A 13,491-nucleotide genomic window follows, 5' to 3' on the forward strand; every position below is an offset into this window, starting at 1 on the left:
AAGTAAATTGCAGGGCCCCTGCCAGGCGCGGGGCCTAATTTGAAGTAATCACTTAAATCGACATAAAGCCGGCCCTGGATCCACTGGGAGTCAAAAGGATTAACTAAGCTCAGTCAAGTTTACTTGGAAAGCTTTTAAAGATTTTTATGAATCTACAGATTTTATTTTTCTTACCTTGTGACGCTCAGATCTAGAAGTGAAACTGCAAATCAATTCAATACTAGATCCTTCACTGTAAGTTGTTCTAAGCCAAGAAAATAATGATCCACGGAAAACGCCAGCAACAACCTACAAGAAACACACACCAATTTGGTCAGAAACAATGTTTCCAAGGGCCTCCACACACCAAGATCTATCTCGTGGAAAACAAAAAAGTCTCAATCAGAAGCAAAGAAACGACGCGAAACTGTTCAAATACATTCACGCACACACGCGAGCACCGTCTTTTCCCTTCTATTTCCTCTACAACAAAAAACAAAAAAAAAACAAAAAACAGGCAGTCGATAGTGTGTGCTAACGGCACCTTGCTAGATGAAAGGAGGTGGGAAGAGAAACGGTGGAGTGGAGGGGGAGAGATGAGCCATGGAGGGGTGGAGGGGAACTATAAAGCGGTGCTTTGCGCCCTCTATTTTTTTTTTTATATTCCCGTTCGTTTCGAAATGACATATGGAAATGTTGTGCCCCAGAAGCATGTTGATTTAAAAAAAAAATTTTACAGAGAACTGGGTGAGGTGAGAGAGAGAGAGAAAAAAAACGAATGTAGGACGGGGGGAGACACTAGGGTGAATAAAGACAAGGGAGAGAATAGACCCGATGCAAGGAAAGGGGAAAGAAAAATCGGGGGAAGAATTTTTCAGTTATTTCCCGTGTTGCTTAGTCTGTGACTTTAAAAAAAAGGGGAATAATTTGTGTATCCAGTCTGTAAGCGACCCAATCGCACCGAGTATTTTTTTTTTCTTCTGATATCATAATTTTTTACGGAAATCGTGTAAGCGCATTTGATACAGTAGGGATAGAATGGGGAAAAGTGTGTTGTTTATGTGGAATATGGACAAACCATCTGTCGACATTGGTGATATCGGGCCTCGTTGTGGGCTCATGCTGTGTCTGAACTAAGTGACGCAATCTATTTCTCTCTTGAGAAGGGGCGGACTGGCTATATGGACATTCGGGGCGAATTCCCGGTGGGCCGGTACCCAAATGGGCCCATAGGGCCACCGAAAGGAAGGCATGGATGTCCACTGTGTCACATATCAAATTGTTAAAGGTTTAAACTATTCTCTTATAAAAGTGACTCTCTGAAAGTCGTGTTTAAAGAAATCTTTTACAGACTCTACAGTGCAATACTAATTTAATCCAAGACATTTTTCGATATAATGTGATAGTCTACATCTGTAGACAATGCTTCGTGTCCGCTCCGCCCCATTAGGGCTTACACACTTAGCGAATCAAAAGCAACACAAGGCCTATATTTCTTATTAAGACATAGAGCATGTGTACAGTCATCGATACTGAAGTTATCCAACTTAACATAATGATTTTGAGGACAGCTAGACCTAGAACTAGTAGAACTGGATGCCCATCATATGATATCCAATTTGTGGGCCGGATTGTGGAGAGATGCCCGGCCTGATTGGACATCCGGTCCGCCCCTGGAATTGAGGATGTAAAACATTTAATTACAATATGGACGTGCGTTATGGGGTGTGTGCGTGTGTGTGTGTGTTGCTATGGTGACAATATGTTAGCGATTGGTTGGTGGCTAGGCCGATTGGTTGGTGGCTATGCAGAGTGAATGATGCAAGATAAGCGGCACTGTCGTAAGCTGACTTGGGTACGCCAGACGACCCCAGAATGAATGTATTTTTGAAGTGAGCTACATTTTGTTCACAATACCATTTTATATTATTACTAAAGTCTACTACCACATTTATTTCATTTCATCTCAAGTTGAATTTGTCTTTATTGTAATACAAGTATACAATAGCACAACTAACAGAGAAATTAGTCAATTCAAGTCTTGCTTGTTAAGACATACTACGCATAGAGCGGTTTAGTTGTTTACCAGCAGCGTGGTGCTACAAGTCAACGACATCGTGTCACACAGGAACCCTGTTAAATGTACACTGCCCCCTAAACATTCATATCCTCCTTTATATAAAGCTCAACTTTACTGTCATTTTCTAGAAAATATTCCAATAGTTTAATATTCTGTTGTTGTTTGTTTCAGATTAGAAGAAATAAAAAGGAAAAAAAAAAGAAACTGAGTTACTAATCTAACTTTTAGGATGTTGTCAAAGAAAAGGTTCCGTTGTTATTAGCAACAAGCGAGCCTACTCTCTACGCCAAGAAAACGTAAAGAGTAAGACAGATAAAGGGCATGTAGGATGTAAGGGCATGTAGGATGTAAGGGCATGTAGGATGTAAAGGTCTGTAGGATGTAAGGGCCTGTTTGATGAAAGGGCCTGGATTAAACTGGCAAACGAGGCTGAGATATAGAGATCCAAGTCAATTAGCCATCTAGGGTCTCAGGTCTGAACCCCATTCTAATGAATATTTCCCCAAAAAGTTAAAGTCACCTTACATCATACTTTCAGGTCTAACATTGGGGAGTAGCTGGGGTGGGTGGAAGGGGGCTAAATGAGTTTTCAAAATTGTTTTTTTACATTAAATATTACGCAAAATGCCGGGGCCCTCAAGTCCAACCCCCCGGGCCCCCAAATGATGGTAAATTCCTAGCTACGCCACTGCAGGGGAAGTTGTTTTTTTTATACCAGTATTTGCTTTATTTATTTTATTATAAAATTGGGCATGATATGAACTCTAAACTTTGAGGATTGGCTGATTTTAAAAACTAAGCTTTCAGTACACAACAGGATCAGAGCTATTTGACAGTAAGAGGTTCAAGTATATATTTAGGTTGCCGAAGACAGGACTTTGTAGCCAATTACAGGGGGAGGGGGGAACCTAGCGCGCTGTGAAAACGCTTAACTTTGACTGCTACCAGGTAGCACACACGCTAGAGCTGGCTAGGGTAGGGTGCTATCGCATCTAAAGTAGAAATCAGAAGCCAATCAAGCAGGAGCTAGGTAGCCAGAGTGGTAGCTCTTATTTCACAAGTGGGCCTCATGTGTGGTGAGGGTACTTATTGTGAACTGGTATTCTTATAAAAATGGTAGCTCCACGTATGTTACGTGAGGATGTATCGGTTACATCCCTAGTGCCCTAAGCATCACTCTCACGCCATACTAACTAGCTAGATGATGGTCAGTTCCGGTCTGGAACTGGACACGACAATCAGGCGTATAGCTGGAAGAAATAGACAGATATTTTCTACCGACCTCTCTCCTTCTTTCTCTCTCTCTCTCTCTCTGTATGTTAGAATAGATTCAAGTGAATAATACCTACCACCACCCACCCCTGTATTTATGTAACGTTGTTAAACATGATATAGCCTCATTGCGTTTAAAGCACACACATGCATGAACGAGACTCTAAAAGGTCAAACTAATCTATAGTAGCCTACGATTTGATAAGAAACGTCCTTGAACTTAATGCACGTGTCCCGTGGTCTTTGAAAGACGAACAAGTTCAAAATCGTTGGTGCATGTACCGGCACTGAAACGCTTGGAATGAAATTTGGAGGGAAAAAGCGCGATACAATTACAAGAGACGCGTCCATGAATCTCTGAGGGATAGAGCGAGATCATTCGTAGGCCTGAACACCGACCTCCAACGCCGCAAACCAGTCGGCAGTGGAGACCAAATAGCTCGTTGCCACGTCGTAAAGACCTGTGAGGTGGCAACGAGCTATTGGTCTCCACTGCCCACAGGTTGTGACGTTGCAGGTCAGTGTCCGGGCCTTCTATTACGATTGGCCCCGGATGCAGTAATCGGTCCACCACGATACAATGACGTTTCATCACTATCGATGCCCCGATTACCAAATGTGGCCAACTCGTAATCGATTCTTGCAGTCGCAAAGAGCCGAAGGAATATATGCAAGAGGGCGGCAGCGGAATCGTGTCTTGATGCGTAACAATAGTCACACAACTCTAGCGCAGTATCGCAGTCGTCAATGTGGCCGAATAATAATAATAATAATCTTTATTATCCGTATGGAAATTTGTCTTACAATCTGTGCATTACACCAAACAAAATACATTATAACTATAAGAAACTAAAGTGTACATTCACACCAGACGCACTCATAATTTACATGTGACAAAGTTTATACCAGATTGTTCTTATTTAATGATTTGATTGCCAGGGGAACAAAAGAGTGTTTGTGTCTGTTTGTCTTTGCCATCGGTGTCTTGTATCTGCACAGGAAAGCAGAACAAATCCTAAGATGGACTAATGACATCTGGAAAAATGTGAGCCAATCTGTTGCTAAGCAACAACGGCCACCTAGTAAGATGTCTGGCAGTCAGACGATCAACGAGCAAGTTCCAAGGATTAAGAGAGATCAGGACTTAAACAGGATTGACTTGCAACACTCTAAGACAGGGGTTCTCAACCTGTGGGTCGCGACCCCTTTGGGGGTCGATTGACGATTTGCCTGGGGTCGCCAAAAGACCATCGAAAAAAAAATGGATTGTATTTTGTCTGTTCTTCTATTGCTGTGTATGTTTACGGGAAAGGGGGGGGGGGTGTCGCGGCAGAGTTGGGGATTGTAAAAAGGGGTCGCCGAGCTTAAAAGGTTGAGAACCGCTGCTCTAAGAGGAAACGCTTACGCGTCTTAGTGCGTAGCAGCTGGCGGCTAAACGTCGGCAAAACTTCTCCGCGACTTCGTTTCCAAAGACTATAATAATATAGGGGGGGGGGGGGGGGTCTAGTTGCGGGCAGTCGTTGGCGTGTAGCACCAAACTGCTGGTGAACAACTAAACCGCTGTAGGCGTATTATATCTTAACTTATACAACTTGAGATAACTTGAATAACTTATTTTGTGAACAAAACTAAATAGAACTTTTATTACAATATAAACAAATTCAACTTGAGACGAAATGCAATAAATATAGTAGGCTTAGTGATAATATTGTTATAACCCTATTCGCGATGCAAAAGGGTTAACTGTGTGTAATCAGCTTACATATGTGACACAGGCCAGTAATACAGTTTAGCGTGCTATATTGAAAGGCAAGGGACAGGACTGGCATAAACTTTGCACGTGAGCAGCGCCCGTGTTATGGTCATCTGATCATAAGTCTGCGTGGACAAGAGACACAGTGTGTAAGAAAGCGGCAGTTCAAGACCGGAGAGCGTTGAGACCGGGACTGTTAGTCAGCCAGGAAGTCGGTCTTGGTGCAGTCCTCCAGCGAAACGTACGAGTCCAGGAAGAGACAGTAGAATTTGTGAGTTTAGTACGTGATATACAGTCTAAACTTGTAGTGGTTGATTGTGTTGCCAATTGTGTCATATTGGCTGTTTATTTTGACCTTTATTAAAGTACCAGATTATTTGGAGCCTTGTTGTCAAGTTCTTGATGTGTTGATGTGTTGTGTTTAGCAGTGTTTACAGAAGCCTGATTAGGAGAGAGAATCGTAACAATATAAAATGGTGTTCCGAATAAAAATCTAATTCTCTACAATAACACGTCTTTTCAGTCTGGCGTTCTGAGTCGTCTCCCCTATCTAAGACCACTGACGACAATGCCACGTTTCTTGCATCACTCTCAACCAAAAAAAGCTCACCTCTTCCCACCGTCACCATAGAAACACACACACACACTTCAAAACAGGCCTACAAAAAAAAAAAAGTAAACAAATGTGTATATAGATATTCTATATCTAGCCATCCAGAATGAAGTTAAAAACTCTCCCAAAATGAAGTTATCCCTCCTGGCAAGCAGAAGTCGTCGAGAAGGACGACGCCATGATGTTTTCTCAAGCTTTCGCCCAATTAAAAAGAAAAGGTCCTTCACACACAACAATAACATTTAAAACAGAGGGTGGCCGAGGGAGAGAGAGTGACGAAATGAACAAATGAAGTCGGGAGTGGGGTGGGTAATCCAAACTGACGTGAAAAAGAACTCTCTAGGAAATGAGACACAGGAAGTCAGCTGGAGCAGAAGACAGAAACAAAAAAAAAACGCAAAAAAAAAACAAAAACCCAGCCTAAAGTTCAGGAATGGAGCCAGGGGTGATGTATTTAAAATGAGGCGGTGGAGGAGAATCCAAACGTTTGGAACCTTTCTCTCACTCCTCACGCCCGCCAACCCACCAAAAAAAATCGTTTTTTTCCCTCAATCACTCGCCGTTGAAGATCATTAAGCAGCTTGAAAGATAACACACAAGTAGTGAGTGGGAAATGTTTAATGTCGAAGTCACGTGCATGTACAGAAACAGTAAAGAGTACAGAAACAGTAAAGTGTACAGAAAGAGTAAAATGAAAAGAAACAGTGAAATGAAAAGAAACAGTGAAATGAAAAGAAACAGTAAAGTGTACAAAACAGTAAAATGAACAGAAACAGTAAAATGAACAGAAACAGTAAAGTGAGCAGAAACAGTGAAGTGAAAAGAAACAGTAAAGTGTACAGAAACAGTGAAGTGAAAAGAAACAGTAAAGTGAAAAGAAACAGTAAAGTGTACAGAAACAGTAAAATGAACAGAAACAGTAAAGTGAACAGAAACAGTAAAGTGAACAGAAACAGTAAAGTGTACAGAAACAGTAAAGTGTACAGAAACAGTAAAGTGAACAGAAACAGTAAAGTGAAAAGAAACAGTAAAGTGAACAGAAACAGTGAAGTGAAAAGAAACAGTGAAGTGAAAAGAAACAGTAAAGTGTACAGAAACAGTAAAGTGAAAAGAAACAGTAAAGTGAACAGAAACAGTAAAGTGAACAGAAACAGTAAAGTGAACAGAAACAGTGAAGTGAAAAGAAACAGTAAAGTGAAAAGAAACAGTAAAGTGAAAAGAAACAGTGAAGTGAAAAGAAACAGTGAAGTGAAAAGAAACAGTAAAGTGAACAGAAACAGTGAAGTGAAAAGAAACAGTAAAGTGAAAAGAAACAGTAAAGTGAACAGAAACAGTAAAATGAACAGAAACTGTAAAATGAACAGAAACAGCAAAGTGAACAGAAACAGTAAAGTGAACAGAAACAGTAAAGTGAACAGAAACAGTAAAGTGAACAGAAACAGTAAAGTGAACAGAAACAGTAAAGTGAAAAGAAACAGTAAAGTGAAAAGAAACAGTGAAGTGAATTGAAATATAAATAGTGACAAGAGACTGGGAGCTTTCGATGGCAATAATAACGGTTCTTATTTCGCCCACGTAGTTAGTGCAGCAGCGAATTGGTCACATGGTATTGTAACTACAGTGTCATCAGTTTTGTTGTTTTTGTTTTATCGGAAGCATTTGGCGTACACTGGCTTCACAAATCAAAATAACGTGCCTCACCCCCAACCCTCCCCAAAATGAGAATGCTACAGTATGCTATCATCTGATGGCGACTAATTCGTCACATTTTATAGCGACTACGTTATAACATCGTAAAGCAACACATTATGCAACATCTTATAATGACTTATGCATACCATTTTAAAGCCAAGAAATGTGTAACATCTTTAAACTATTTAACTAGTGACTCATTCATATCATCGTAGGGCGAATAAATTATAGCGACTAATTCAAAACAAAGAAATTCGTAATACATCATATATATATAGGCTGACCATCATAACATTTTATAGACTTTCTGTGCTAAGCTTTGTTGCTAGGCGACAGTTAAAGCTCCGATTAGAATCCTGGACCAAAGTCACTGACGTCAGACAGTACCAGCGAGACAAGTGAAGACAGGTCTTGGTGCCATTCGTTAGTTCATTAACTGTGTCTAGTCGTAGCCTAAGAAGGATAGTCATTCTTACTTCCCTTACAGGACTCCCTCCTTGAACCTTCTCCCATTCCAACTGAGCGACTAGCGCATGCGTCTTGGACTAGATTTCTTCTATCCAGCAAGTTTACAGACTTCCTCGTGTTTCTCAAACTTTTACCGGTGACAAAAGCCATCGATTCAAAGTTAGCTCCCTCTCATTCCCCAAACCAGCTCAAGTGTCTGGGGAACGATGAAAGCTCCCTTAGAGTTGGATAGACGCAGGGGGCGTCTTAATAATCCAGAAATTCAAAACCCCAGCCTTTCCCGAGATTCGAACCCGGGACCTCTCAGTTCGGAAGCCAAGCGCTTTACCGGTCACCATCCTCCCAAGAGACCCCAAAAATGTCTGTGTTATCAAGGTCTGTTTCAGTAGCATTACTAGACAACAAGTCATCAGTTATGGGAGAACTCTAACGGGAGACAGAGCTTGGAGATACGGGACATTTCCGCTGGCAGTTGACATGACAACTGGTAATGACGAGCTTACACACAACTATCTAGCTGTAGGGCTATTTGTGTGGGAAAGATTTGTTTCGTGTCTGATCCACACATGTCATCTCGAATGGAACAATCTAGCTGTTGGCTGTTTCAGTGTTTGTTTGGGAGAGTGGTGTCTCGTGCACACGTGTTGACATGAATCGAACAATTTCGCTTTAACGCAGTGTGTATGTTGCATGTTGAATAATTCTTTCTTTATCTTTCTGACCGACAACAGAACCGAGAAAAGGCACAGTGGTTAAAAAATGGGAGGGGGGGGGAATGATATAGGCTTAAAGCTCATTTGTGGTGTCCAAGTGGTAAAACGCTTGGCTTCCCAACCGGGGGTTCTCTAGTTTGAATCCCAGCGTTATTTTAAATCGAGATTTTTAGGATGCCCCTTAAGTCCTAACCCCAAATTGTACCTGAACTACCTTGGTAAATTAATGGCACCTGGTCATTGTGTCAGCCACGTGATACCCTCATTAACAATCACCCTCCGGAAACAGATGAGGTAAACTGATAGGTATGCTAAAGATGCAATAAGAATTCACTATGCAAGATTTCACTTTTGTTTTTCCCCCTAACGATGTCGCATTCCAAACAGGAAAAGCAGGAGGCTTCTTCCACTAATTACGGTCCATTTGGGCAAAAATTAATTAGCTTGAGGACGAAGATCCACCTCCTCAAATTAATTGCTGCCCCAAAGGCGGCGCGATATAGATGCCATTGATAAAAGTCAAAAAGAGGTTACACGTGGCTCAACGGCGATGGAATAGCATAGGCCATATCACCAACAGAGAAATCTTCTACCCAATGGCCACTGGCGCACTAAGTGAACTGGTGACCGAACGACAAGACGAAACATGTTCCCAAAGGACTGCAATAACATGCAGGCCTAAAAGAGGACAACAAAAAACAGGGGCGGACTGTCAAATATATTTGGGCCTCTTGGAATCACTATGACCAGGAGACCCTATTGTTACTAAACTTTATTTTTAAGCGAGGAGTCTAAATACATATTAACTTTGTAAGGCCAAATTATCTTGGATATAACTCGTGATTCTAAGACCAAGGATACCAAATTCGTTTATAGCTCACATATTGAGAAAGTTTAAAAAGTTGATTTTGTTTTCACCTTCAAAACATGTGAAGACATTTTGAAGACAGACATAGCTTTCAGAAACCTTGAACATAGATGCACAGAACAAGCTCCATTTTTTTCTAAAGGCGCCAAAGGACTTCTTGATTTCATTTAAATGTAATGAATGTTGCAATTCAGAATTACCTGCACTTTTCACAAAGGTAGGTAAAAAAAAACTATTTTTAAAAATTAGGCATAAAAAAAAAAACTGAAGGGAAAAAAAAGCTATATTTAAGTATTTTATGATAATATGTCGGCATCTATATTTATTATTTATACATAAACTAGCCGCCAGATATGACCATCTGCCTGTGGGGCTTAGTTTGGGTATTACTGATCTAGTGGACTGGATTTAGATCTATGTCAAACATGGCCAATGTTCCCTTATCTCTTATTGTGCCACTAAGCAAGTAGAGTATGAAAATGGGTTTACCAGTTTAGCCAACATATTGATATCAAAAATATAAAATACCGTGAAACGGGTTTACCCGATTTGTTTAAAAGTTTCATCCTTTACTAGACGTATATTTTGGTATTTTGTTTTATTTTTTAGGGCTTTCCGGTTGTGTGTGGGACATTAAACATACACTACGGTCTCCGCCATGATCTAAGGAACATTTATCACAAGTTTTATCAAGATCGGTCAAATGGTTTTGATTTCTTTGCTGGACAAACATACATACATACTCCATACTTACTACTTTCTATATTAGATACTAGTCGACCGGTGGCGTAGCATACGTCGCTATTTTGCAGGGCCGGCCTTAGGCCACTGCAACCTATGCGTCCGCATAGGACCTGCGCTAATTCTTGGTGTATAAATTATTAAATTAAACCATTTTATAATTATAATAGATTTCCCGCGGCCTCTTGATTTACCAGGAGCTCCTGGAAATCTCCTGAAATTGCAATATACACGAAAGTCCTAGAAATATCCAGAAATTATTAAAATCTTTTGAAAACTTATACAAATCTCCTGAATTATATAGACAAAAATTGTCATTTTGGGGTGTTATTCAATATGGAAAACACCAACCCTACGCGCAATAAAAAAAAACTGGCATTATGCAATACCCATAATTGTGGAATCTAGTGAAAGAAGCTTCTCGCACCTCAAACTAATGAAGAATTACTTGAGGTCAACAATTCTCGTAGATAGATTGAAACATTTGATAATTCTTGCTATTGAGCGTGATCTATGTAGGAAACAGAATTTTTATATGTAGGAAATAGAATTTTTATGATATACTGAATGACTTCGCTACACCCAAGGCTCGTAAAGTAATTCTGTATGTAGTAAAGAATGAATAAAATGCAAAGACGAATTTATTTTCTAATACAAACTCTTAATGTTCACTTAGTATCCGTATCCCTACCCAAACTTGGACCAGCGAAATCCATTTCGCATAGGGCCCCACAACGGTTAAGTCCGGCCCTGCTATTTAGTGATGGGTGAATACAGTGTAGATTACTCGTTCCCCCCCCCTTTTTTTTTCGCGCTAAAACTACATGGGGTAGAAATAAAAAAGAGTGATCTTTCCATGACTTCTTGGTCTCAACGGTTACGTCTGGCCCTGCTATTTTGTGACGGATGAATACTACTTGTTCTCCCCCCCCCCCCTCTTTGTTTTTAGGGTAACTCTAGTCCGACTTGCAGAAATAAAAGAGTGATCTTTCTTTTACTTCTTGTCCAAACTCTTGAGTAATGAAGAGAATTATATATATAGTTACTACTATAAAACAATTGCACGATAGTTTCAATTATAGAAACAAAAATATTGTATTAACTTGTAAAAAGCTATACAACTTTTACAAACTAATCATTTCATATAATATATTGATTTCATGTGTGTTTATTTGTATCCAATGAATTATGAACTGGACAGAAAGATAACAATGAACAATGTTGAGCACTGACACACACAGAGTTCACTAGAGTAGAGAGTAGTGTTGTTTGTTTTTTTGGACAATATAAGGATACGGCGATAAGGTAATAAGAAATTAAACCTAAAAAAATATATTTTAAAAACTATTTAACCTATCTCCGGAGAAATCAAATTACATATTTGGCTAAACTAATACCCATAACCCATATTTGTAATCTGCATTTTTTTCTGCGTATTCTTAAAATATAGATCTAGAATGTCTAGATCTAGTATAGATCTAAATCTAAGTCCTAAGTCTAACTAAGTGTCTAAGTGAAACCTGATTCTGCGTATCTAGATCTATAATCTAATCTAGATTAGTCTAGTCCTAGTCTAGACAGTCTAGTCGCGTAAACTAGTAATTAATAATTACTAGTAATACAATACTGTATTGACAGTGAATACTCAAACTCAATAGTTACATAGTATAATCTAAAATCTAATACTATACCTCTAGACTCTAAATTTCGTCTAAATAAATATACAAATCTAGATCTAGATCTAGTTCTAATTCACTCATCGATGTTTGCTTACCGGTGATGCCAATCATACGCGAAAATCAAGTCTGTGTTTCGCTTTTTTCGTTGTTTTTTTTTTGTTTTATAGAGACAACATTTAGTGACTCATTGACTGAATTGCTTCCCTTAGTAGCCTGTATCGCTTTCAGAATGTAACCAAATTTAATTTTATTTCGTCCAAAAAAAAGTTAAAAAAAAAAAAAGCTATTAAAAAGTACCGTATAAAATAAGATTAAAATTTTAGGATAATATAAACGATATATATATGCATAAAGAATTTAGACCTGATTTTTACTGTAAAAAAAAAAAGGGGGGGGGGGCTTAAACTAGTCCCATGTGAAATGAAGTCCCATTTGCCATACAGAAAATAAAAACTATATAAAAAAAAATAGACTTTTCTAAACAAGAGTTCCAAAACAAATGTTGAAGCGAAAGTAGATTTATAGTAATATAACACATAACACCTCACCTGGTTTAAGTTAAAAGGTTGTTGGAAGCAACAACTTTTCCGGACTAGATCTAGATCTAGATCTATAAAGCTGAACTGGTTTTTATTTTTTCTTTAGTCACGTAAACTAGATCTAACTAATAATTTATTAGTCCGTGCCGTATAACTATTTATTATTAGTATAATATTATTAATTAATATAGACCACACTACTATTTAATTACCTTTATTTTCTGACTGTGTTAACTGTTAGTTAGTCTGTAACTTCATGCAGGAAGAATGATTTTTAATGAAATGAATATCATAATCATACAGGGGCGGACTGGCTATATGGGCATTCGGGCAAATGCCCGGTGGGCCAGTACCAAATGGGCCGGTCTGGTCGTGACCAGATAATTTTTTTTTTCAATTAAGACAACTTTTAAAAAAAAGTGACAGTAGCAAGAAAGAGATGTTCAAGTTTTTTTGTTTTTTTTAGACAATTAATTTTGTTTAAAATTCAACTAGAATATCAAAAACGTTTCACTATACTTATTATCATTTGCAAAACGTCAGACCGTAATGTTTTGTTATGTATGAGCGCCATGGACTTCAGCACTGCTTTGATGTCTTCGAGGTTGTGTTTGGCCTGATCATTTTGCTGGTCGGCATGTACAAACTTCTGCTTAGTTCGAAGTCATTAAAGACGTAAATTCGTATAATAATGAACTGGTTTTATATAGCACTGTTACAGCCGCTATATAATGAAAGGAGATTTATAGTTTAAATAATCAGGGCCGGATTTAAGGGAGGGCAGGTGGGGCTACATCCCCGAGGAAATATATATAGGTCGGTATTTCGACGTCTCTGAAACTTTTAATTATCTTTTTTTTTTTCATTTTAACGCTAACACTTTAAAACTTAGGTCGGCTGGCAACGCTGTCGTTAAGTGTCCGCTTGTGGCAAGTAATATATGAATGCAGCTCCGGAATTACGGCAGTACATCTACCAAGGGACTTACCAGCCCTTACCCACCACAAACTGAAAATTATACACTTCTTAAAACTAAAATTTGCATATTAAATGTTTAAAAAAATGCAAAGTGAGACTAAATTTAGCATGTTTTT

At 39.0% G+C, this 13,491-nt stretch overlaps 2 protein-coding genes across 4 annotated transcripts in view; one reads left to right on the forward strand and one right to left on the reverse strand.

The window, feature by feature from the left end:
* LOC106075845 (CD151 antigen-like) overlaps nucleotides 1–12,028 on the reverse strand; it is a 60,322-nt gene extending 48,294 nt beyond the window's left edge. The window contains exons 1-2 of one of the 3 annotated variants that reach the window (XM_056044107.1): nucleotides 11,954–12,028; nucleotides 175–288 (exon numbers count right to left, since the gene is read on the reverse strand). The gene's annotated coding sequence lies outside the window, so the exon portion shown is untranslated. Of the gene's footprint in view, nucleotides 1–174; nucleotides 448–11,953 lie in introns of those variants that run through there. The other 2 variants (XM_056044111.1, XM_056044106.1) reach the window with 2 other exon arrangements.
* Nucleotides 6,460–7,206, forward strand: LOC129928574 (uncharacterized protein PF3D7_1409500-like). Its single transcript, XM_056043230.1, has one exon. It carries the CDS (start codon nucleotides 6,460–6,462, stop codon nucleotides 7,204–7,206), a length of 747 nt encoding a protein of 248 aa, XP_055899205.1.
* Nucleotides 12,029–13,491: the final 1,463 nt, after the last annotated feature.

The sequence above is a fragment of the Biomphalaria glabrata genome, chromosome 10 (assembly GCF_947242115.1).
Source record: "Biomphalaria glabrata chromosome 10, xgBioGlab47.1, whole genome shotgun sequence".
Taxonomy (NCBI): Eukaryota; Metazoa; Mollusca; class Gastropoda; family Planorbidae; genus Biomphalaria; species Biomphalaria glabrata.